The 22280-nt window shown below is 54.4% G+C and overlaps 5 protein-coding genes across 8 annotated transcripts in view; 2 read left to right on the top strand and 3 right to left on the bottom strand.

Moving 5' to 3' along the window:
- Nucleotides 1-54: 54 nt before the first annotated feature.
- On the bottom strand, nt 55-1835 carry TRAPPC4 (trafficking protein particle complex subunit 4). 2 transcript variants are annotated; one of them, XM_075521408.1, is made up of 5 exons: nt 1661-1835; nt 1407-1581; nt 1218-1321; nt 972-1098; nt 55-539 (listed from the first exon to the last, which is right to left on the bottom strand). In XM_075521408.1, exons 1-5 carry the CDS (start codon nt 1833-1835, stop codon nt 461-463), a joined length of 660 nt encoding a protein of 219 aa, XP_075377523.1. In that variant the 3' UTR covers nt 55-460. The 2 variants fall into 2 exon arrangements, with proteins under 2 accessions (XP_075377523.1, XP_075377524.1); XM_075521409.1 differs by lacking the exon at nt 55-539 and adding an exon at nt 559-794.
- Nucleotides 1836-1842: 7 nt separating this feature from the next.
- RPS25 (ribosomal protein S25) lies at nt 1843-3959 on the top strand. Its single transcript, XM_075521410.1, has 5 exons — nt 1843-1975; nt 2140-2235; nt 2780-2963; nt 3362-3460; nt 3894-3959. Exons 1-4 carry the CDS (start codon nt 1973-1975, stop codon nt 3454-3456), a joined length of 378 nt encoding a protein of 125 aa, XP_075377525.1. The 5' UTR covers nt 1843-1972; the 3' UTR covers nt 3457-3460; nt 3894-3959.
- A 378-nt stretch (nt 3960-4337) lies between these two features.
- On the bottom strand, nt 4338-8105 carry CENATAC (centrosomal AT-AC splicing factor). Of its 3 annotated transcripts, XM_075521405.1 has the most exons (9): nt 7781-8105; nt 7549-7714; nt 7402-7464; nt 7187-7251; nt 6657-6762; nt 6269-6299; nt 5788-5877; nt 5552-5684; nt 4353-5066 (listed from the first exon to the last, which is right to left on the bottom strand). In XM_075521405.1, exons 1-9 carry the CDS (start codon nt 8083-8085, stop codon nt 5021-5023), a joined length of 1005 nt encoding a protein of 334 aa, XP_075377520.1. In that variant the 5' UTR covers nt 8086-8105; the 3' UTR covers nt 4353-5020. The 3 variants fall into 3 exon arrangements, with proteins under 3 accessions (XP_075377519.1, XP_075377520.1, XP_075377521.1); XM_075521404.1 differs by having other exon boundaries at nt 4338-5066; nt 7187-7464; XM_075521406.1 differs by lacking the exons at nt 4353-5066; nt 5552-5684 and having other exon boundaries at nt 5877-5945; nt 6252-6299; nt 7187-7464.
- Nucleotides 8106-8234: 129 nt separating this feature from the next.
- Nucleotides 8235-22280, top strand: part of BCL9L (BCL9 like) — an 80397-nt gene continuing 66351 nt past the window's right edge. Inside the window, exons 1-3 of the mRNA XM_075521148.1 lie at nt 8235-9247; nt 15256-15298; nt 15965-16133. The gene's annotated coding sequence lies outside the window, so the exon portion shown is untranslated. The remainder of the gene's footprint in view (nt 9248-15255; nt 15299-15964; nt 16134-22280) is intronic.
- On the bottom strand, nt 9116-15389 carry FOXR1 (forkhead box R1). Its single transcript, XM_075521419.1, has 6 exons — nt 12970-15389; nt 12666-12833; nt 11573-11787; nt 10987-11255; nt 10051-10585; nt 9116-9235 (listed from the first exon to the last, which is right to left on the bottom strand). The coding sequence occupies exons 2-6, from the start codon at nt 12784-12786 to the stop codon at nt 9116-9118; spliced, it is 1260 nt and encodes a 419-aa protein (XP_075377534.1). The 5' UTR covers nt 12787-12833; nt 12970-15389.

Genomic DNA, 22280 nt, shown 5'->3' with positions numbered 1-22280 from the left:
TTCTTGCAGCGCTACCGGCGCAAATTTACCCCGCCAACAGAAAAAAAACACCCATCCACCTCTTTAAGGAATGTTTATTACTTCTACACAGAAACCCTCTGCAAAACTGTAAGTTAGAGCTATACAGGAAAAATACATATGTACAATTACGAAACGAAAGCAAACAATCGAGGGCGGTAAGGCCACGGGCCCGCACCTTACTTTTCTTTCTTCACTCAGGGGCCGTGGAGCCACAACAGCAGAGTAAGGCTCTGTGGCCCCACGTAAACAGTAGTAACGAGTCTGTTTAAAGTGAGCTTCAGGACAAAGGGGATAAAACAGTATCTTGGGAGATAAGGAGGCATGTTTTGGGGATACGCAGTCTCTGCTGTGCAGGAGAGAGCTCCGGGAAAGGCCAGGCGGGGGAGAGGCAGGCCCTGCTCCCCAGAGACAGGAGTCCATGCAGCAGATGAGGCTTTCTCTACGATCCAGGTCCGAAGGGTCCAGCTTTCTCTGCCACCTCCAGAGCAAGTTTCAAGTTCTGATCAAACAACTCGCATCTGAAAGAGTCAGAAAAGCGGAGGGGATGACTTTACCTACGGAACAGGCTAACGAAGGCAGGCTCTCCACATCCTTTGGCTCTGCATCCTTCAAGGAGAGATTCCGTAAGTCATGAGACAGCAACCTGACTGCTGTCAAACGTTGGCCTGGTTAAGTAGGGGCCGTAAAGCTTCTTGCGTGGGCTTTGGGGTTACGTTAGGACAGCGGGGATTGTGCCACGGAAGAGCAGCTCCCACTCCCCCAGCAGAGCAGTGCTGGAAGAAGCACGGGTCAGCGTCCCCTCCCTGCAGCAGCGTGCTGGGTCCTCCCCCTCCCCTCAACCTCTGCCTCTGCTTTGCCGCTTGACATAAGGGCTGTCAGCGTTTGTTACCGCACAGGCAGAAAGCGACAAGGGGTTGCGGCTGCGTTATTAAAAGCGAGCTTTCCCTTACCTGATTGGCATCTCCAAGGAGTAGAAAGGATTCTTCAGAGCAAAGTCAGAGTAAATCTCGTAGATCTTGCGGAGCAGGGCATCTATTCCCGCCTGCCTCGGGTCAGCAAGAACCACAAATTTGATCCCTGGAGCCGCAACGACGGAAGGGTGAGGAAGGCCGAGCTCGGCGACAGCCCCGGCAAAGCCGAGCGGGGCCAGACGGTACTGTTACCCCACAAGCGTGAGGTCTGTTAGACTACAGTACCTGTCAGTGTCTGGAAGCAGTGCAGCTTGAAGGTGTCTGTCTCCAGCATCTCGATCCCGGAGCTCCCCACCTCGGGGGACAGCTGCGACCCGATGGCGAAGAGCCTGCGGGGAGACGGCCCTCAGCGCCCCCCGCCGCCCCCGCCCGCGCCACCCCCGTCCCGTCCCGCCCCGTCCCGCCCCGGCTCACGAGTGGAACATGGAGGCCAGCATGAGCTTCTCGTTGGAGGAGAGGCGGTGGCGGCCGAAACGGATGGACACCGGGTAGTTGGCGGGGTTGCCCAGGAACTCCAGCACGTCCTTCCCGTCCGCCGTGAAGCGCCCGTTGACCTCGGCACCGTTGATGGCCAGCACGGCGTGGCCCACTGCGGGGACAGCGCGGTGTCAGCCCGTCGGCCCGGCCCGGCCCGGCCCGGCCCGGCCCGCCCGCCGCCGCCGCCGCACCGCGGATGCCGTCGCGCTGCCCGAAGGCGACGACGACGCGCTCGTCGTGCGGGCGCAGGACGAGGTCGAGCGGGAAGCTGAACGTCTTCTCGGTGTCGGCGCGGGGCGCGTAGTGGTCCAGCTGGTAGATGAGCCCGCCCGCCTTGTTCACCACATAGACGCTGAAGATCGCCATGGCGCCGCCCGCCCTGCCCCGGAAGCGGCGTCGCGCCGTGCCCCGGAAGCCGCCCGCGAGCACGGGGCTTCCCCGCGCCTCGCGCCGGGCGCTTCCTTTCTCGGCCGACATCTTGGGGGAGCAGCCGCCGCCGCAGCATGGTGAGAGCGGGGCGGCGCCGGGGCGGGCGCCGGGGCTGCGGGGGGACCCGCCGGGGGCCGGGAGAGCAGCGCTGAGGGCGGGCGGCCCCGAGGGGAGGCCGGGGCCCGGGGGGGGGGGGGCGCCGACCCCGCCGCTGACCGTCCCATCCTTCCCCCCCTCGCAGCCGCCCAAAGACGACAAGAAGAAGAAGGACGCGGGCAAGTCCGCTAAAAAGGACAAGGACCCGGTCAACAAGTCCGGTGGTAAAGCCAAGAAGAAGGTAGGAGCTGGCGGAGCCTGCGCCGCGCCTGCCGGCGCGGCCTCGCTGGCGGCGGGCCCCGAGCCGCGGCCTTGCCGGAGCCTGCCGCGCAAACCGGGGAGCGGGGTGGGCAGCCGGGCTCACGCCGAGCTCGGCGAAGGGGCGCGGGGGCCTGGTGGCTCGGGGCTGCCCCGGCCGTCCACGTGTGCGGCGTGGGCAGAGCTGAAGGGCGGGGGGCTGGGCGCTCCTGGGACGGCGGCGATGGGGGGCGGCGGTGCCGACACGGTGTTAGGGGAGCCGTTTCGTCATCTGGCAGGAGGTTGCAGGCGATGGTGTTAAATCTGGGTAGCAAAAGGTTTTGCTCCTTTTATTTGGGGCTCCCGTAGGTATTGTGTGCAACACGTACGTTTACAAAGACAATTTTGTGCGGCTCGTTAGTCCTTTAATCTGGGACACGAGGTGGAGATGTTTGGTGGTGTGGTTCTTGGGGCATCCTAAAGCTCTGTCTTTTGTCATTGCTTAGAAGGTGGCTTAGGGGTTTTTTTTTCCCCCTCTTTTCAAGTAGAAGTGGTCCAAGGGGAAAGTGAGAGACAAGTTGAACAACCTCGTCCTGTTCGACAAGGCCACGTATGATAAACTGTGCAAAGAAGTGCCCAACTACAAGCTCATCACACCCGCGGTTGTCTCGGAAAGACTGAAGATTCGAGGCTCCCTGGCTAGGGCCGCCCTCCAGGAGCTGCTCAGCAAAGGTAAGTGCTCAAAACTGTGGAAAAACAGAAAGCAGCTTGACTTGGATGCTTTCTTCTCCTTGCTCACAGAGAAGATTTTGTGCTGCGCCCAAAGTACGCCAGTCGGCGTGGTTTTGATGAGCCGCTGCCTTAGCTTGCGTTTCAAAAGTGCTCCAAAGTAAGGAGCAGCGGCTCTGCGGCGTTCAGTGGTGTTGCTAGACTAAGAAAATGCTGCCAGAGGGGTGGGTTGTGATGTAACCGCTGCCAGACCCGAACAAAAGCCTCGTATAAGCGTGCGTAGGATCGGGTACCCTGGTATTTGCTATCGCACGTTGTCTGGCCTGCTGCTTTAGGAGGGAGCACGTCGTCCCCGGTGTCCTCCGGTATGCACGCACTCAAATAATTTCCTCTTCTCGTAGGTTTGATCAAACTGGTGTCCAAGCACCGAGCCCAAGTGATCTACACCAGAAACACGAAGGGTGGAGATGCGCCTGCCGCAGGGGAGGACGCGTAGGGAGGTGAGGTGGCGGGCTCTGTGAAGGAGCTGGGTTGTGCTTTGCCAGGCTCTAACAAACGGCTACGCGCCGTGTAACGGACGGCTCCCACCTTGCTTTGGATGGGCCGGTCTCCACATGTTCAGAGGACGTCGCTCACACGCCGAGCGACTGTCTGGGTGGCGTTACTGGGAACATCGGTCCTCCAGAATTAAAGAGCAATTTGCGATTTTTTTTTTTTTTTTTTTTTTTTTTTTGTCCTCATTTTCCATCGGACAGGGAAAGCTGTGTGTGCTCTCCTGTCTCGGGGGGCTGCGGGGTACGTGGGCAGGCGTCCTCCCTGCTGTTGGAAGGCACTGTGTCTACGTGTTAGTGCTGGAGCCGAGCTTTCAGACGGTTTGTTTTGTGCTAGCTTGCTTGGACCTGGTTGTCTGATGTGGGACTTCTTGCTTTGCAGGTTCTCCGGTGACCTCGTCAACAATGTGTCATATGTAGATGCACACAATAAAATTATTGAAATAATTCTTCTTGCTTTTTCAAGAAGGTGTACGTTTCATTATTGACACATTTGTTGATAGCGGATTCTGGTACAGGTCACGGCTGTCTTCCTCTAGCAGCAAGTTTCTGCATTTATACAGTTACAAAGGTGCCGTGAACACCCTTTTGTGTTGCAAAAAGGGAAGGAGCTTTTGCATCACCGACAGCAGCCAGTGATGTTAAACCATATTTGGTTCTAGCAGGAGGAAAATTGAAGTCCGTTTCTTGCATTGTAGACGGGGAAGGTGCTAGTGGGATGTTTTCATTATTTATTTAAACTCCCTCTAAACAAGCCGTGCCCACAGATCTCTCTGTACAAGGCAACAGCATCTATCAGGTCAGCGTCTAGTGGGGAAGCCTCGATAAGCAGCTCTAAATAAGGCTGTGTAAGTACTTTATTTAAATTAAAAGGAAGAACTGCCCATGGCAAAGGTCTTTTAAGGCCTCCTTTCTTCTACTGAGGACTAACTAGTCCTTTAGGTGAGGCAGAATGAGTGAAAGTAATATAAATTAGAATGAAGACATCAGGCGTGTGTCATCAACCTGAAACAGGTTTCAGTTGGTCTACTAACACAGGTAGTTTTGGGGAAAAATAAAAAAAAAAGTTTATTTCTCAAAAATTTATTTCTTTAATGGGATGTCATGCTACACGTCAGCATAGGACACTGGCAGGCACGTGCTGCATAAGGCAGGCTTTCCGCTTACAAAGATACGGCACGGCAGGAGACCCTCCTTGCTGGCAGGATCTGCCTTTGCTTAGCTTAAGACTTCGGAAGTCGCTGCCCAGACGTACGCTGCATGTCCGTGACGGGGGGAGTGGGTCTGCCGCCGCAGCCCCTGGCAGAGTAGCCTTCAGTAACAGTGCTCACCTTGGTATGAGGCTGCAGTCACCCTGCCTTCCAGGGGACTCGACGCATCTAGAGGTACGTATTAAATAAGAGCACTAAGCTCGGCAGCAGCAGCAGCAGTGCCAACAAAGCTTCAGCTACTGCCAGTCCCCCTTCCCACGACAGTCACAGCTTGGTTTCTTCGGTGCTCCTCTTCTGATCACCTTTTTTTCTTCTTTTCCCCTGATTCAGTTCTAAACTGATGCCTGAAAGAGAGCGTAGAAGTCAGAATGCAACAGCCTTTAGAGGTAATGAATGCTGCCTCATCTAACAAGTAAGACGCATGGTGTTTTAGAATGGAAGCTCCCTCCGTGGTTTTTTTTTTGTTATCTCAGTGAGCTGTAGCAGTCTCTTCAGCTAGCTGACACAGATTTCTAGCGTATTACAAAGCACCAACGGGACAAGTGTGTGTATATGCACCGGTACACGGGTCTGAAAGGCGAGGCAGACGCCTTCCCGTGTGCCACCTCGGCAGCCGCAACCGTGCTTCACCTCACAAGTCATGCGTGCGCTGCTCCGGGACAAGAGTGACGCTCTGCCCGGATCGAGTGCTGCGTGGCATTACTCATTCATGAGGTAAGCTGTCTCCTTCCGCTCGCTGCTACCGCAAAGCCTGCTCCCCGAGTAGCTTGTGTGGAAGGAAGCCGTGCGCCCTCCGCTCGGCATCGGTCCGTGCTGCCCTGAGGCTTACCTGGACTGCCACCTCCTGCCATGATTCCAAACTCGCCCAAAGGAAGGCAGCCAGCTGTCGCCTGTCTGAGAGGTATGGTCAAAGTTGGCACCGACGCGCTCTGCTGGGAGCTTTCTCAGCTTCTGCTTCTCCCCTGAAAAAATGTTTCGTTAAGCAAAAGTTTTTCAAATAGCTTTTGATTCTTTAGTGTGGTAAAGTGAACGTAAGGTTCACAGAAATGTACACAACCCTCTCACTTTGTTTGAGAAATTCCTCATACGAAGGTCCAATTTGTTGTTTGCTTCCATCCTCTTCCTCTTCCTCGGTTAGCCATGGAGGCTTTGCTCCTAGAAGTCGGGGGGAAACGTATTTAGCCACTGAAGCTCGAGGCAGGGAAAAGCATCCCCTCTACCCCCTGTCCCTGCAGCTTGCCCTGCCAAGTAAGCAGCCAAGGAAAAGTAAACTTCGGGCATTCTAAGGAAAAGCAGCTGGCTTGCCTCGGTTAAGGCTGTGGCAGGTCACGCCCCAAACCATACGCTGCGCACAGTGGTAGCACCAACAGAGTTTTCGTAATACAAGAAGGGTTTTCTCCTCTAGTACATTAAACATTAGCCAAAGAGCGAGCAGCTCCTGGTTATGCTGCAGCCGCTTCAAAATGGCTTTCAGTTATCCCCATTATATTTGCAAGCCAGGAGTTTTCAGTAGCGACCAAACGAGTCACGAAGCAGGCGCCATTACCTGTGTGAACATTCCCTCTCCCTTCTGTTTCCTGTTAACAGAAACATAAAATGCTAATGAGAAACCGATGCTTTTAAGAACGTCTCTGAAGAGCATGGCATTATGTGCATTCCCTTCCAGCCTGGAGTCCTCGTACAACAGGACACAGAGGGAGGCTCTTATCTCCTTCCTTTGAGGAACGTTTGGGTTTTCTGTGCAAGTTAAAGAACGTTTCCTTAACGAAACACGAGTTAACAGTAGATGACTGAAACTCTCAGCTCGTGGGTCGTCTGAATGGGAAAAGCCGCCTTTTTCAGCAACGGAGGTCGCACCCCCGTTTTGCTTTGCAACACGTGCTACGTGTAACTTGCAGTCATTTAGGTCGTGCTCGTTGGCAAGTCACACCTACCTGGTGGCCAATGAAGGTCAAAGCCTGGCCTGATTCCATCCAGTTCAAGTCCGGTCCTGTCTGCACCCCACTGGGGCCGGGCTGCTCTGCGTCGTGGGAGGAGTCCCTGGAACGGGGGAGCCAAGAGGCAGTCTGAGAGGTGGGTGGCTGTCAAAGCCAGGCAGGCAACGATCGTCCAGAGGCTTCTGGAGCAGAATTTGTATTTGTGTTTGGAGAGCTTTGCGGTAAGGAGGAAAAGGAGAAACGTTCTGGGGGCACGATAACGTTAAACGCTTGTACGTTATCGCTGCGCTCGCTCTTTGTGGCTCTTAGCGCTTACCTACGGACGTGTGGGTGGGAGGGCAATCTTTCTGCGGGCATGGCACTTACTATAGTCTAGAGAAAAGTTTGCCAAGGATCTGAAGGAATGCAAGATCCTGGCGATGACAGCGTCAACTCTGGCAACAGCAGCAGCAAGCGAGAAGGGCCGCTGCGGTGGCGCGGTCCCGCGTTGAGCACGTTAGCGGCAATTCAAGGAAACCGGTTCTCACCTTTTGGGTCCTGCTGCGGGGCTGCAGACAGAAGGTCCTGCGCAAAGCTCTGCCTCTGTTTGAAGCTGAGTGTGATTCAGGAAAAAGGAACGATATTTCTGGCGCTGAGCAGGGCCCCCCACCCGCCCCCAGCCCCTCCCGAGAGCGCCCGGTGCCGGTGGGGGCGCGGGGCCCCGTCCCCGGGGCACAGCCAGGGCAGGATACGGCTCACCGACCTGGAGGGCGGCCTGCACCGTCTCCCGCTGCCTGCGCTCGGCCTCCCGGATGCCGGCCGCCATCTGCGGGAAGAGAGCGGGTGAGGCCGGGCCGGGCCGGGCCGGCTGCGCAGAGCCGGGGCCGGTTCGGTGCGGGGCCGGGGGTACCTGGCGGATGTGCTCCTCCTCCCGCCGCTGGTGCGCGGCCAGCGCCCGCTCCAGCGCCCGTGCGAAGCGCTCGTACTCCTCGGCCGGCACCAGGAACCGCTCCCGCAGCGCCGCCTCCGCCCTGTTCTCCCGCCAGAACCGCGCCGTCTCCCGGCGGTGCTCGGGCCTGCGGGACACCCGTCAGCGCCGCCCCGGCCCGCTCGCCCGCCCCGCCGCTCGCCCGCCCGCCTACCCGGCCAGGTGCTGGAGGAGGCCGGCCTGCGGCAGCGCCAGCCCGCCGCGCCGCCCGTCCCGCCTCACGCCGCGCCCGCAGCACAGGCACCAGACGCGCCGCTCGTGCTCCGCCGGGTCGTAGCGCCGCACGGCCCCGCCGCCGTCCCCGTCCCCCGCCGCCGCCGCCGCGGCCCGCGCCGCCGCCACCTCCTCCTGCAGCCGGCCCAGCGCCTCCCGCAGCCGCCGCCGGTGCGCGGCGCTGTACAGGTGCCGGCGGCCGGAGAAGGAGGTGCGGCGGCACAGCCCGCAGTAGTGCACCGCCATGGCGGCCGGGCCCGGCGCGGCGCCGCAGGGCGCAGGCGCGGCAGGCGGGCGCCGGCCCGGCTCTCAGGCCCGGCCCTCAGGCCGCGGTGCGGCGGAGCGGCGTCCAGAGCGGCCGCCTCCGGGCGAAGCGGGGGCTGGCCGGGGCGTTTGGTGTGCGGTGCCAGCGTCGGGGCTGGCCGAGCCCCGCTGCAGGACGCGGGGACTGCGGGGAGCCTGCGCCTTGGCCTGGCGGCCGACGCCGTTCTCCCGGGCCTGTCTGAAACTTCGTCTGGTTTCAGGCTCTTTCCACTCGTTATCGTGAACGCTCTCTGGAGCGTCGTACCTCCCTGAAACGCGCTGACCTCCCGCCCCACTGCCTTTTGCCGCAGCTTGGCTGGGAGCGTTGCTCTGGCACCCTTGTTTTCCTGCCCCTCCGCAGCTCTGCCAAAATCTTAAGTGGTTTTTATTTCCACGTGCGGTACGAGCAGAGGATGCTCGCGTTCCGGTGCGGTGTGACTGAAGGAGAGCATGTGAACTGCGGTATCTCGGTGCTGCCATCCGGCGCAGCCAGGCCTCCAAAGGCCGTGCGCCTTAAATCAGGTCCCGCTCAGCCAGCCAGCCAGCCAGCCTGCACTGTCACCTGTGGGACTGACAGCCAGCTGTCTCCCTCCGCCTTCTGCAGTCGCTTGGGTGACACTGGCACCCAGCTCTGCAGACCCACCCTGCGCAGTGGTTTGGGCAAGCGACCGTCCTAGTGCCTGCGTTTAGGCTTGGTCTAAATCACTTTTAACCTAGCTGTTCTTTTACGCTCTCGTGGGCACACGGGTGAAAGCAGTTGATCTCCAGGGTGCACCCAGCCAGCCCTGTCGAGCAGGTTCGGAAGGGCTGTCCCCTGCCCTCCTCTCCCTGTGGGTCAGGTCTAGGATACAGCCCAGCAGTGAACTCCAGGACTTGCATCGTGACTGCGTGCCGTTTGTCCCCTGTCAACAGGGCGCCCCGGCTCCCGCCGCCCACCGGTCTGGTAACGGACATAACTGGACCGACCATGCGCCTACTCGAGCAACTGCTGCAGCAGCTGGGAAGGAGCTATGAAAAATCTGCTCTTCTGGAACACTAGACACCTGCTACCTGCCTGAATTCTGGCCTGGGGATGCAATTTTCCTGCCTCTTGCTGGAGAAGCAAGTAAGTCAACAACACAACAGCAAGCTCTGGTTTTCTTTTTTTTTCTTTGTTGCATCCTTGCCTTGCCAGGATAGCTCCCTCCCTCCTCACACTCTGCAGTGCTCGCTGATTTCTGCCAAGCGAGCGTTGCAGAAATTCCAAGCACCTTGCAAAGCACTCTGCCCAGCAGTTACGTGGATCCTCGCCTGCTGGTTTTACAGCTCGGCGGACAAGTGCAACAGCTTGGACTAACATCTGTATGGTCGGGGCTCCTCTCACTCAGCCAGCTAACGCACGTTCTCTGCTCAGCCTCTGGCCTGTGGGCTGAGACCCTTTGTTAGGGAACAGATGAACCTTCTCCTGCCGCTTCATCCTCTGCACCGCAAGAACACTGCAAGAGGCAACAGCTTGCGTGGAGGACTTTGTGTTAAAGTCGTAGCAGGTGCCGCATGTCAAAATGCCTCTGCGACTCGAGATGTGTGCAGCTGGAGCAAAAACTTGCCTTACTGAAGGAAATGAGATTGGACATCTTCCTCCTCCCCCCCCTCCAAATTTGAGTCCTTATGTCACGATGCTCATAATTTCCACACGCAGTTCTTGGGAAGCTACGTGTGGCAGCACCCGAGAAGACAAGCTTGGTTTGAAAACACACGGTACCTGTTCCAGAAGCAGGGAGCCGGAAGGAATCACAGACCAAACAGAGGCCTCATGAGATCTGCAAGAGAGAGAGAGAGAGAGGGAGTTGCGATAGTTACTTGGACCATAGCGACTGCTGATGCTACAGCCTCAGTTCTTACCCATGTTTAAACGGATAGGTATTGTACCGCTGAGCAACGCGATACTGAGATAAAGGCTCTGTGTTTTAACGTAGCCTGCTTTGTTCCTCTCACTACATTGGTTTCATTCAAGAAGGGTTCTTGGCCGGGCTGGTGACCGAGCCCCGCTTGGGGGGGTATCTCTGCAGGGATCGCCGAGTCTCTGGTCTCATCTCCTAGACCTGTCATCTCCCGCAGTGCTGGTGACTGCGTACTGGCTTGGGTGCCCACCTGTATCCCTCCCACCATGGGAATCTTGTAAAGTCTGCCTTGCTCTGCATTTTGCGGGGCTCCTGCCCTCTGAAACATACCCGGTTGGCTCATGCTTTGGCACACCAAGTCGAGAACCTCTTTGGGCAGAGCCTGTGCTTCCTCCTGAAACTTTCTGTGTCCTTCTGGAGTCAGTTTCCACAGGCAGGACTTGCGGTTTCCCTCGCCGCACACAAAGCCAGTGGTTTTCTCAAAGCAGCTGCTGAAGCACAGGTTGTGTCGGATCGTGTTTTTCCAGCCCTCTGGGGCCGTTTGAAAAAATGGGAAGTGCTCCCTGCGGGGAGAAAAGATTTGTCCTGAGCTGAAGCAGTTAGAGGCTGGGATAAATAACAGAATACATCGTTAGGGAAGGAGGAGAGGATCCTCCCTGACCCCTGTAGATGTCAGGGAGGACCCTCTCCTCCTCAGTAAGGATGGCTGGCTCAGTTGAGCACTTGTGTTTCTTCTAAAGGAGGGTAAGACAAAACTAAAATGCCTGCTCTCAACACTCCTGGGTGTGGGTGTTGACAAAGAAGGGAAGCAGTTTTCTCAGCGGCATCTTGAGCCGAAGGCAGAGCTAAGACCAGAACGCAAGTCCTGGCTGCCACATCCCTGTTCCCCAGCAGAAGATCAGAGACTCCCGTACCCCTTGTCATCCCTCTTCCCCTCATTCTGCGCTAGGAGAAGAGTGGGTACCGTGTGAACTGGTAGATCTGCTGTACCGTCAGACTGCCACTTGCGCTGTTGCACAGGGCGAGGGTGATGAGGATGCAGTAATTAAGGGGAGGACGGGGCCAGCCTCCCTCGATTTCGGTGCTTGTCTGCCTGGGGCACTTGAACTTCACGCTCTGCGGTCTGAGGACTGCGGATTTCTGAGGCATCAGCATTGCCTTGAGTTCGGGAGTTTCTGGCATCTCCTGAGGAACGGGGATGTCCACACACGAAGCATCTTCATCCTCAGTAAGCTGCGGACAGGAAGGAGAAAAAGGACGTGCGTATCTTAGCCCTGGGTGGAATGAGGGACAGGGATAAGCTGCTTTGTTCTAGGGGAGGGCGGGTCTGGCAGAGTACATGTAGAAAGCTTATATACTTTAAATTTCAGCCTCCTTCCTTGCACTTTGTACTCTCGGCCTGTTCGTCAGACGGGCTCCATGCATTGACTGACCCCTGCTGAAACGGGAGGCAGCCACTCGCAGAGCTGCTGAGCCAGCTCGTTTGTTCCTGCGGGATCGTTAAGCGCGCACAATGTCTTGGACTGCCCAAGCGGTTCCCTTTTTTGTACCTTTCCAGCCTCGCTGGAGGATGACAGCACATCCTCCTCCGAGCAATCCGGATCAGAGTAGTCCCAGGATGTGTTTGGAGAGGAGGTTTCTGTGGCACCAGCGACCAAGGCCACCGGGCAGTCGGATCCGGCCGGCTCTATGCCAGGGCTCCCGGGGATGGGGCAGACCAGGCTGGGGTTTACCCACATCCACAGATGGGGCTGAACGCCAGGTTCTAAGGAGAAGCAGAAATGTCACCCTGCCAGTCCTACCTGAGGACCGTTTCTAGACCTTGCTGTCCAGAGGCAGCCTGGGGAAGCTCTGCTGCAATGCAGATCCCAAGGCAAAGGTCCCCAGTTGCCCTCTCATCCCTCTAAAAGAGCGTTTTATTTCCTGTTCTGCAAAGAGCGTGCACATCTGCGGCCAGCCCGAACAGCGGTGCTCAGCTCTGAAATTTTACTTTCTCTTTCCCCTGCAAAGCCAGAAGAGTGTAAATTACTCCCTTCAGTCCTCCTTTCCCAATTCTATCTGCCCAAAAGGTTGCATTTGGAGGGAAGTGTGTCTGCAGGCACCGCTATGTAATTATGTCCTTGTCCTTGAGAGACAGGCTTCAGCTTTTTCTAAGTCAGCTTAGAAAAATTCCAGTCTGGACACAGATGTTCTGGCTGGCAAAAGAAAAGCCCCTTTCCCAGGCTGTTCCCTGAAACACTGCCAGCCTCTGTAGGTAGGAGCAGGTCCCAAACTTACCCCTGGCATCTGGCAGTGCCCCCAGCAGCGAGCAGCCCTGTGCCGGGGGGTCAGCTTGCCACTTCGGCATGCGACGGCGCGGGGTCTCGTCAGGAGCTCGTAGACGTGGAGAGCCCAGAGACACCATGGGGAGCTTAGTTTTTTTGTGTTAGCCTCGTTTTCTGTAAGCTGCGTACTTACTTTGTACGTAATTGCAGGCACTCCTAATTTGATCTGATCACATTTAAACGTAAAGAAAGTGGGCTTTTTGTTAACTTCTAGACTGGAACTTACTATTGACCAGATTTTACAATTTTCACCTGGGTTTTGGAGATGGGAATCTTTTTAAAAGGAAGCCAAGTCAATCAATTTCCCTGAGGCCCTTACCTTGCAGAAACTCTTCAGTAGTGATGGTGAGTTTGAGCTCCTCTGCCATATCCCAGTCCTCCAGGCCATTTTTTAAATGCAGGCTTTCCCAAAATGACTTGTTTTGAAAGCTCAAGTACATTTTCTTTGTACGTCAGAGTAGCCTCCGGGTGCTGAGCACAGGGGTATCTGTGAGGGTGGCACAAAGAATCCTGTGAGCTTGATGTGCTCTGCATGCCAAGAGAGTTGAGTTAATTTTTTTTTTTTAAAAAGCATATCACACAGGTGGGTGAAAGGCTGGTCTCTGTTTCACACTTCTAAATACCTCTTAAAGCCCCTTCCAGTGAGTAGATGGTCCATATTGGTGGAGGAAGCGAGCTGATTGAGAGCAAGATGGGCGGCACCACGTAGGCTCTGTTTTCTGCCCGTTTACTTTGCTAGAGCCTTGATAAATGAGGCATTCCTGTGTTCATTAGGCTAACGTTTTCTTTTTTTCTGCTTCTGATAAAATCACAGTGTTACCTATGCTCTGCAGTGGACTTCCCCAATCTGAGAATCCCAATGTCTCTGGAAGCAGGATGGATCTCTGAGGTACACCCAGAGTGCTCAGGATGCATTTGCAGGTACCGGGGAGCTCCCTCACCCTGCTTGCCTGGAAGTAGTGGGTTTTAAGAATGGAAACTGCTTTAAAGCGGCCCAGGCAAATACTGAAGGGGTACCACAGTTGGGGAAAAGCAGCCAGGTTAAGCAGATAGTGGGCGTGCTTTCACAGTGTGTCTCTCAGAAACCTTTTGTGCAGCTTGAAGAGACAATCTAAATTCTGCGCCTTCCTGAATCGCTTTTGTTTCTTCGATGGTATCTTTCACACACGGCCCCTGCCTAATCTGTCCCATGTATTACGAAGGAAGCAATGTGGTTTGTGCTATTAAGGGGTGGTTGTAATACATCCTCATCCTATTCTCCCACTCACCATCACTGTTCTGCTCGGGGGGGCAGGGGAGGTGGCACGGGTGGAAACGGAGTAGCTACAAATCGAAATCCGAGCCTTGGCTTAGTACCAGCAGGCAATTAGATTTCAGACTCACTACATATGTTGACCGTTTTGTAGGAGGACACAGGTTATGCTTGTAGTGGAGGAGTACATCAGGGACTTGCTGCCAGTCTGTAGCAGGGAGATGGACAGAAAGAGGCTGGTTTTGGCAACTGCTGGAAGAGATTGCGCCATAACCTTAGCGTCATGATGTTGGGAGAATCTCGGCTTAAAAGTGAATTCTGTGACCCTTGCACCAAAGGTTTGGCTTCGAGTTGTTTGGGTTTTTTCTGTGTGATGAAAGAAAAGGGTAGGATGCTTCTCCCAGCTGCGGGGGTTTGGGCCAAGTGTTCCTGCACTGTTTGCTGTCACTATCCTCACCCTTTGCATATTTGCATCTTTTGAGACGGGCTGTTGAAAAATAAGTCAAACACCAAACCAAGCTTTCCTTGAAAAGGTAACTTTCCAAAGGAAGAGAAGGATCTGGCATGCTCAGTTTTGCCTCTTCAATAAAAGCAAGTATGATAGCTTGTACTGAATTAAGTTTTGCTTAGTTCTTGTTAGGCATTCCACAAATATCAAGCCAGTGTGGCTTGGCTTTTGCTACATGCAAAAGACTACAGTCGCACGGCTTTTTCCACCCGTGCGTGACAAAGTTCAGTCGTTAGCTGAGACGACGTGCTCCCGTCAGATTTCTCAGGTGTGAGCAGGACCTGCTTGGTTGGCTGCTTTCCTCAGAAATGTCTGAGCGCACCCCAATCAAAATCCTTTCCCCTTCCTGAAACTGGAGCCTGGTATTTGACTTGAGATGTGTTGCAAACAATCCAGCTACTATAGTTTAATAATTTACCACGTATCACTCGACCCGTCCACCACAAAGTTGCTTTCCCCTTTCTATTATTTGGAGTGAAACTCTCACACGGTGGTGCATGCATCAGCTGAGGCATAGTAATTCATTAAGCCTGTGATTATCTACACGCACCCTCAATTGATGCCTCGCCTACCCACGTAACCTTTGGTACTTCAACAATAAACTCGCACAAGAGTGCCAGACTGGATGCAGTTATATTAATAATCTTAGAACCGCGTAAGTATTTTGCGGGGGGTAAAAGATGTCCTGCGATAGCTGGACCTTGTGTGCAGATGAAGTATCTTGACCTGCTTGCTCTTCAGCCAAGCGTGGCTTTTAAAAAGCAAGAGGGGCAATGCCTGGGGCACCGATGGGGGGAAAAAAGGCAGAAGAATATTTGGGGATGGACTTGTCCACGGGAAGGACGCCGTTCACTGTGCCGCTTTTCAGGAGCTGCCCTGGGAAGCGTGGCCTGGCAGAGCTGCCGGAGGATAGTCGGGCCGTGTGGCTCGGCCACAAGAGGCCGTGTGAGCTGGCATTTTGCAGGGAGCGATGGAATTCACCTGCAGCTGGTTCAGAGCCGGTGCCCCCCTGAGTCAGGTGGGGGCTATCCAGCAAAAGCCACTACAGAGCAATGAAGGAGATGAGAAACAGCTTGCAGACCTTCCCGGGCTGCTAGCAGCAGCTGGCCACAGCTGATGAGAGTTTCCTTTCTCCCATCTTCCCCCCAGATTTCTGTGTCCTCAGAGAAGGCTGTGCTGGTCTGTGGAACCGGTAAGTAACGCGAGGGAAGGGATATAACATGATACGATATAGTGCTCCACCTAGAGAAGCCCGGAACAGTTGTACTTAGACCCTCCCCAAAAACCAGATGTGCAAAGAGCTTGCTAATGTTTCATGCCTCCGCTGCAGGGATGGAAAGCGTTCCCTGACATGATAACATTTACTCCTTACTGGTAGAGATTTGAGGTGCTGCTATAATACAAACGGGTAAAGCAGGGAAATGAGCCCCGCGGTCTGCCTAGTCCGTGCAATGCGGCTAGCAAACCTGGGAGCAGAAGTGTTGGTTTCCACCTGAAAGCCTAAGAATGTTTTAAATATATATGGTTGCAACCACAAACCTTTCTCTTAAGTCTAGGAAAAGGCTAAAAGGCCTTAATTTTGCCTTTGGCCATTCAGTTGCTGAATCCTAGTCCCATGGGTTTGTATATACAGTTGTATATACAAAGTTGTATACTGTGTATTCTGTGTGAAAGCATTGTAACCCCTGAGCTCTGTCTTGCTACCCCTGCCTTCCCAGGGGAGAGGGACCTTGATCTGACCGATAGAGCCAATTTGTGGCAAATAAAATCTAAGAGTGCCGATTCCTTATGCCCTGCGGTTTAACCAGAAGCTCACACTTGTCTCCTAAAGCCATCTCTTTTTTTGGCCCCCCTCTAGCTTCGGAAGGTGAACAGAAGTTAGAAGAGAACCTGCTGACACGTGCAGAAGGTCAAAGTAGCCAGCATCTCTATCTGCATCATGAACGGAGCTGAAAAAGTAGAGAGGCGACACGCTGGAGGTGTCTTGGCTCAGGACGTCTGGATTCTTCAAAGCCGGCTCTTTTCAGGTGAGCGTTACCTGCACAGAAGCCAATGGATGGGATAGTTTTACTGAAAACCGGTCTCGCCTACTCCCATGCACCTCATAACCACAAGAACTCCAGGGAAGCTTTGTAAGGATGCGGGTTGGGGTCGGGGGGCAAGCACAGTTAGAGAACTGTGCAACAATTCCTTGCTGATTCCCATCTCCTGGCATTTTAGACTGACTTGTTTGCAAATCAAGAGAAAAGACATTTCAGATTCGAGATGTAACTGCGAGCGTGCTCAGTTGCTTCTCAGGGTGTATGACTTTTGCATGGGCGTGCGTGGGCATGCGAGGTGTACGTAGATGTCTTTGGCCAGGCTTACGGCTTCCTGCGTGTGCATGAACATGTTGTGCGAGGTCTTCTCGGCAAGCCAGAGAAACTGGATTTGCTCCTGTTTCTGAAAGATGTTGGATCCAAGCTCGCTCTCTCCCCTGAAGACAGGGGAGCTCTATAACTTGGCTTCTGACTCAGAGTTGTTATTCACGTCTGGCTCAAATGGCTCTTGTATTCTACATCCCCTGAAAGCTTTGAATTTGTACAGAGTGACATCTGCTTGTCCATGCTGATAGGAGGGTATCATCTTGGCTTTGCCCAGCTGATGGTGTTTGTGTAGAAGCAAGCTCAGTGGGCTTGGGGGGACTCTGGGCTTGTGAATACTGGTCATGCCAATCAACTGTGTTCTTTATACATATATATATATATATATAATTTCTGTGGTAGCACAGAGGTTAATTTCCAATTAAGTAATTGGTACTTGTCCCCATCTTCCTAATATGGGGTGTATGGTAGGTGCCTGGCTTGTCCTTGCACATTGCCGCTCCCGCTATGTTGGCATTGCTTAGATTCCCCGTGCTGCAGCAAGTGGCTGATGCTGTGGCTAAAATATAGAAAGAGCTCCTGGGATTTGCATGGGCCAGGGTTAAAACCAGTCCTTTCTGTTAAAGAGAGGCCCTGGGAAAAGTACGGGTGGGCAGGGGGAGAGGGAACACAAGGCAGAGAGGAGGCTGCGGACTGGTGAGAGTCAGTCGCTCCGTCGGCACCGGACCAGGGGCTGCGTCAGGGCGCCCGGTTAATCCTGCGGATGCCGGGCTATGTCTCCGTCAGTACTGTAGGTAGATGCTGCTGACGTTGTAGCTGTTTGTAGCCTCCTCAGGACGTGAGGACACAACAGATGTACTTGAAGAGTATCTCAGCCTTTTTTATTAGCTGTATTCTATTCTCTCTGAAGAGATATGCTATTTTTCTGGTGGGGGAGAGGTGGCCTCTTACCCCCCACATCCTCAAATTCTGTGAAGTTGCAGTAAGAAGGCTGAACTCGGGTCTCTGCCCCTCCTCCCTGATTTTTAAAACCACTTCAAAGGTGAGCTGGCGGACGATTGAAGCGACCGGTTCTGCCGGGCTCGCTGCCACTCACCTTTCGTGCCGCTCCCCCGTGGAACAAAGCGCGGCGCTTCCCTTTGATTTCCCCCTTTGAAAGCCATAGGGGACAGAGTCTGAAACGCTCTGCAACTTTTTTGGTGACTCTGATCCGGTACCTTCCTGAAGCGCTGGGCGGATCAGGACAGGGCTCCAGGGAGGAGACCTCGCTCCCGGCTAAATTAGCTGTCGGCGCAGGCTGACTGACGGGGTGCTTCATCCCTCCTGGATGTCGCAGCCGGCATCCCCCGGATTTGCAGGGAGGGCAAAGTAACATGTACAGTGAGGGGAGGAAGGAGCCGCAGAGCATCTCGGAGTCGGTGGCTTTGACCGATGCACGCGGGGTACCAGAGCCTGGTCTGGCTGCCCCGCACCAGCAGTACGTGCTGCCTCCTGGCTTGGCAGCTGCCCGAGGGAGGGGTCTGCCCTATTCTCCATTCTACGTGCTTTCTGTCAAGAAGAGATGGCACACGGCGGAGCGGAGCACGTGCTGCCAGTCTCCTCCCAGGTGGGAAAGGGAGAAGAAAAGCAGCGGGTGCATGTGCTGCAGCCAGCGCCCAAGGCACGCAGTCTGCTGCTGTCCCTGCAAGGGACGGTTCCTGTCACAAGTGTGGGGCTGGATGGAGGGGAGGGTAGGAGAGCAGGGCTTGTCTTCATAGTGTGAGTTTCTGTACCCCCTTCTGTGCCATCAGGCCTCGAGACGTTTGCAAAGCTTTGACGCACAAGGCTGTCATGTGCAAGCAGGCAGCGATGCAGGCCATCCCTGCATTATGTGAGGGGGGCAAAGACCACCTAGTACTGAATCAAGAACCCCCCCCCTCAGTGTCCCAGAGCTCTCTTGTCAAAATACAAACAGAGCCTGTCTCCGCTCAGCTCGCGAGATGACAAGATTGCAGCTGGCAGCAGCGCAGCTGCGCTGCCGGCACGTGCGGTATTTAGTGAGGAGAGATGCAGGTCATGGCTGCGACGCTCGGGAACGGTGGGGTGCTGATTCGGTGCAGGGAGCAGCAGTAATAAAGCAGTAGGAATTGGTAGTGTTGAAGGAAGTACCAGATGACAGACTTGGGCTACGGTTAATAAATCTGAGCTCTGTTATTCTGGCGAGACTGTTCATGCTTTATAGCTGGTGTCACTTTTGTACATGTTGCGGAGCTGCAGAACCGAGAGGAAACCTCCTCTTGCCTGCTGGTTCAGGGCTAGGCTGGACGCCTGTACACGGCTTCTTATGGGACTGCGCTGAAAAGCTGAACACCTTAGTGTGTGTGTGTGTGCGCACCTCAGCCCCTGGGTGCGAGAACCGATGCTGGAATCGCATTCCGCTGCTTATAATAGGACAACCCACGTTTCGGGGCACGAGCCTTTGCGTAAGACCGCTCTGTGTGGTTCAGCCTCACTCGTCCTGCTAGCAGAGGGTCACTGGAAGTTTAGTCAAAAAAAAAGAAAAACCCCTTTTCTTTTTACTGCTGCTTGAAACAGGAGGGATGTTGTATCTTTAAGGCACCCCCTTCTCCCTCCCTTAATACCTCCAGGCCTCCGAGTGATTCTGGAGGAGAGGATCAGTGCAGGAGTTTCAGGCATCTTTCCCTGCCCTGCTGCACTGCTCACTTGCTGCTCCGAAGGCTGTGCTTTGCCGTTGCCATGGAAACCACGAGTTGCTAAGCGACTGGAGCATCATCTGTGCCGAGCCCTCGCATCTAATTATCCCATCACAGCGGCTGAGAGGGGCTGGGGGGGGATTAACTCCTCTACCGTGGCAGATCCATTGACACCACTTCAGTCACATTTAAAGGGACATCGTCTCCCTTCTGCCACGCTTGTCGGCGCTCTCTTGCTCGGGCAGTTACTTGGTTCTCTTGTGTCGTTGGACTCTGAGGAGGGATACAGGTTTCTGCGGGCAGCAGAGATGCCGTCTGTGCTTGTGGCATGCTCGCTGCCCCTGCATGGAGCTCTGCTGTGAGCTCTTCTTTCTGTCCAAGTTATGCATGATGCGCTTAGCCGTGTGTTTGGAGCGTGCAGTCCTTGCTTTGCGGACCCTGGGCCATACTTTTAGTCCTTCTTATATCTCCTTTGTGTTGTGATCGCCTCGATGCTGCCCTTGCGTTATTGCCTCTGTCCCAAGAGCCTGATGTCATGTCTGCTCTGTGTAGTATTGCTAATTCTTCAGAACTTGGCAATGGAAGAGGTGGGCAGCTTGCTGTCTTCGGTCTGTCTGCAAACTAAAGCATTTCAAACTTAAAATGTTTAAACTAAACATTGCATAGCTTGATATTCAGTTCAGTATTCCCTTACTGTTTGCTGCCGGGAGGGCTAGAGATTAAGTCTTCGAGCACTGAAAATCTGAGGGGTAAAGTAACAACTAAGGAATCTCATTTCCTGGCCCTCTGTAAGTGGACAAAGCCACCAGCTGACTTGTGAATTTTGAGCATTTGGATAAAATAGTGGGTCTGAGAGCCAATTCTGATTTCGAGTTTGCAAATCTGGGGTTGATGTTGTGCAGGACTCAGTCTCCCCGCCGTGAGAAGACATCTGGGTGAGGTTCCTAGACTTGCGAGGAGGGCGGTAGCAGTTTGAGTTACCTTTAGACAAATGCCTGAGCTTCATGAAAGCCTGACTGCGCCAAGGTCCACGCTTGAGTAAATCGTATCAGCTTCTTGCCTGCTCCCATCTGGCTGGATAGGGAAGAATTTCTCAGTTTTCGCTTTCTCCCGGGAAACGGGTGCTTTGTGGTTTACTAAGGTGATTGCTTTTCTAGTGGCTGGATCAGTGAGGATGGGGAGGTTTGTTAGAAAGTTTTCCCATTTTTTTACCGCATAGGTCTGTGAACCAGCTGAGCGTTACTGCAAAGCTTCCTAACGGCGTTGGCTGCGCCTTGTACGAATAGTGAGGACAGAGCTTCTTCAGCAGGAGGGTGAAGGAAGTTGAAAAGGAAGAGAATCCCTAATACCTCCCCGATTTGTCTTTGTTTCCATGTCCATCCTTGACTTGTCATGTCTTTCGCTGCAGCCAAAGCCTGCAGGCACCATTCAGCCCTGGCAATATGTTGTGCCAACCTGTTAGCAGCGCTTCCACCCCTCTCCCTTGGAATGGGACCAGGGCATGCGGCTCTCCGAGGAATGAGTGACCGGGGGCTAGGTGGGATGGGGTAGCTTGGGAAGATGGAGCAGGTGCCTCCTGCCTCGCTCTCAGGGTAGATGGATGACTATTATTATTATTATTATTATTATTATAGCTCTTGTAATGATCTCGGGGAGGGGCAGGTGGAGGAGAGAGACATATTTTGTCGTGAAAATGGGAAATGTAATTAAAGTCCACGTGTTAATTAAGAGCTGGAGGGGAGAAGTAGATGGATTTCTGCCTGAAGTCTCATTGGCAATGGCAGTTGGGCGCTTTGCATAATGCTAATAGACAAGGAAGAAAGGCTTCAGAGGAGAAGTGTGGAAGATGGAAGTATTGTGCAGGGGTTGCTGTGGCTTGGAGCAGAATGTCTAGTATAAAGGAAAAGCTTTGTTTTCCCCAGCCAAGGCTGGGAAATGGAAAAGAGGAACAGTGTCCGCAGCCTTTTGCTTTTGGTCCTTTGGTGTAAATTGGCTGTGTCGAGGCTCACGGGAAGATGGTCCGGGCCCGGCGACCCACGTGTGTTTCTGTCGCCTGCCCAGGTGCCTCCCTGTTCCCTGCATGGGGATTTTCAGTCCCAAGAGTGTCAGACCAGCACGTTCATCCTCTTAAAATAAGTGGATGTGACAGAGTTCCCAAGCTCCCACTGCCCCGTCGATCGTGGGCATCCCAGCTGAGCCCAAGTCTCGTGCAGCTCCTGAGACAGAAAGTGAGAATATCCACGGCTCCGTGCAGATCAGGGCAGCTGAAACCTGCTCATCTGCCCCTCTGGAAATGTGCGAGGACGCTGATCAGGTGCGGGTCCCTGGTGGTTTCAGATGCTCTAACAAGGAATTTAATGCTTGCTTTTTTCTCACGGGTCAGGAGTCAACAAGGTTACAGCTCTGCTGCTCTGATGGGCTGGTGAATGTCAGGGCGGGTATAACAGGAGGATCTCGTAGGTTTGGATCTCGGACTCCTTTGCCGCATAGGGCAGATCTGCGGAAACGCATCGGGAAATGATAGCTGCCCTGTTTGTTGCGGGGCATTAACGTATTTAATGTGAGGATCCTCCACTCCTTCAGCTGTGCCCGTACCCCGTTACCATGGGTCTGGAGAAGGGAAAGGGAGCTGGCTTCTACACGTGCTTCATGGGAAGCTGAGTCACCGTATAGGAACTGGGGTGGAAATGAGTAGAGGGGGTGTGAGCGTAGGGGAGTCCGATGTACCTGCTTACAAGAGGGTATTGCAAAATCTGAACGCGTCTGTGAGAAAAGAGGGTGCTGGTCTGTGTGCGCCTGATGCCGTTTGGAGGAGCAGAGGATGACCGCTTCTTCGCGAAAGGGAGAAGGTGGTTGTCTATGCGCAGAAATTAAGGGAATTGTTCAAAACGGAGTTTGCCACGTGTTGGGGGCTCGCAGGGATCAGGGGAAGCAAACGTGCAAGCCTCTGACTCACACGCGAGGTCCCAGAGTCAGGAAGGAGTAATCTAAAAGCTGCTTGAGCCATGTGCTGAATGTTAATGAGGCAGGCAGCGCTCACAAAAATGCTGCAGCCCGGCTCCTGCCGCCCAGCTTTGCTACCAGTGCGGCTGCTTCCCTGAAAAGGCAAAAGGGCTTG

This window comes from Mycteria americana, chromosome 19 (genome assembly GCF_035582795.1).
Source record: "Mycteria americana isolate JAX WOST 10 ecotype Jacksonville Zoo and Gardens chromosome 19, USCA_MyAme_1.0, whole genome shotgun sequence".
In the NCBI taxonomy this organism is placed as follows: domain Eukaryota; kingdom Metazoa; phylum Chordata; class Aves; order Ciconiiformes; family Ciconiidae; genus Mycteria; species Mycteria americana.
The sequence above is the reverse complement of the archived record's forward strand: the minus strand, read 5'-3'. Positions and strand labels throughout refer to the sequence as shown.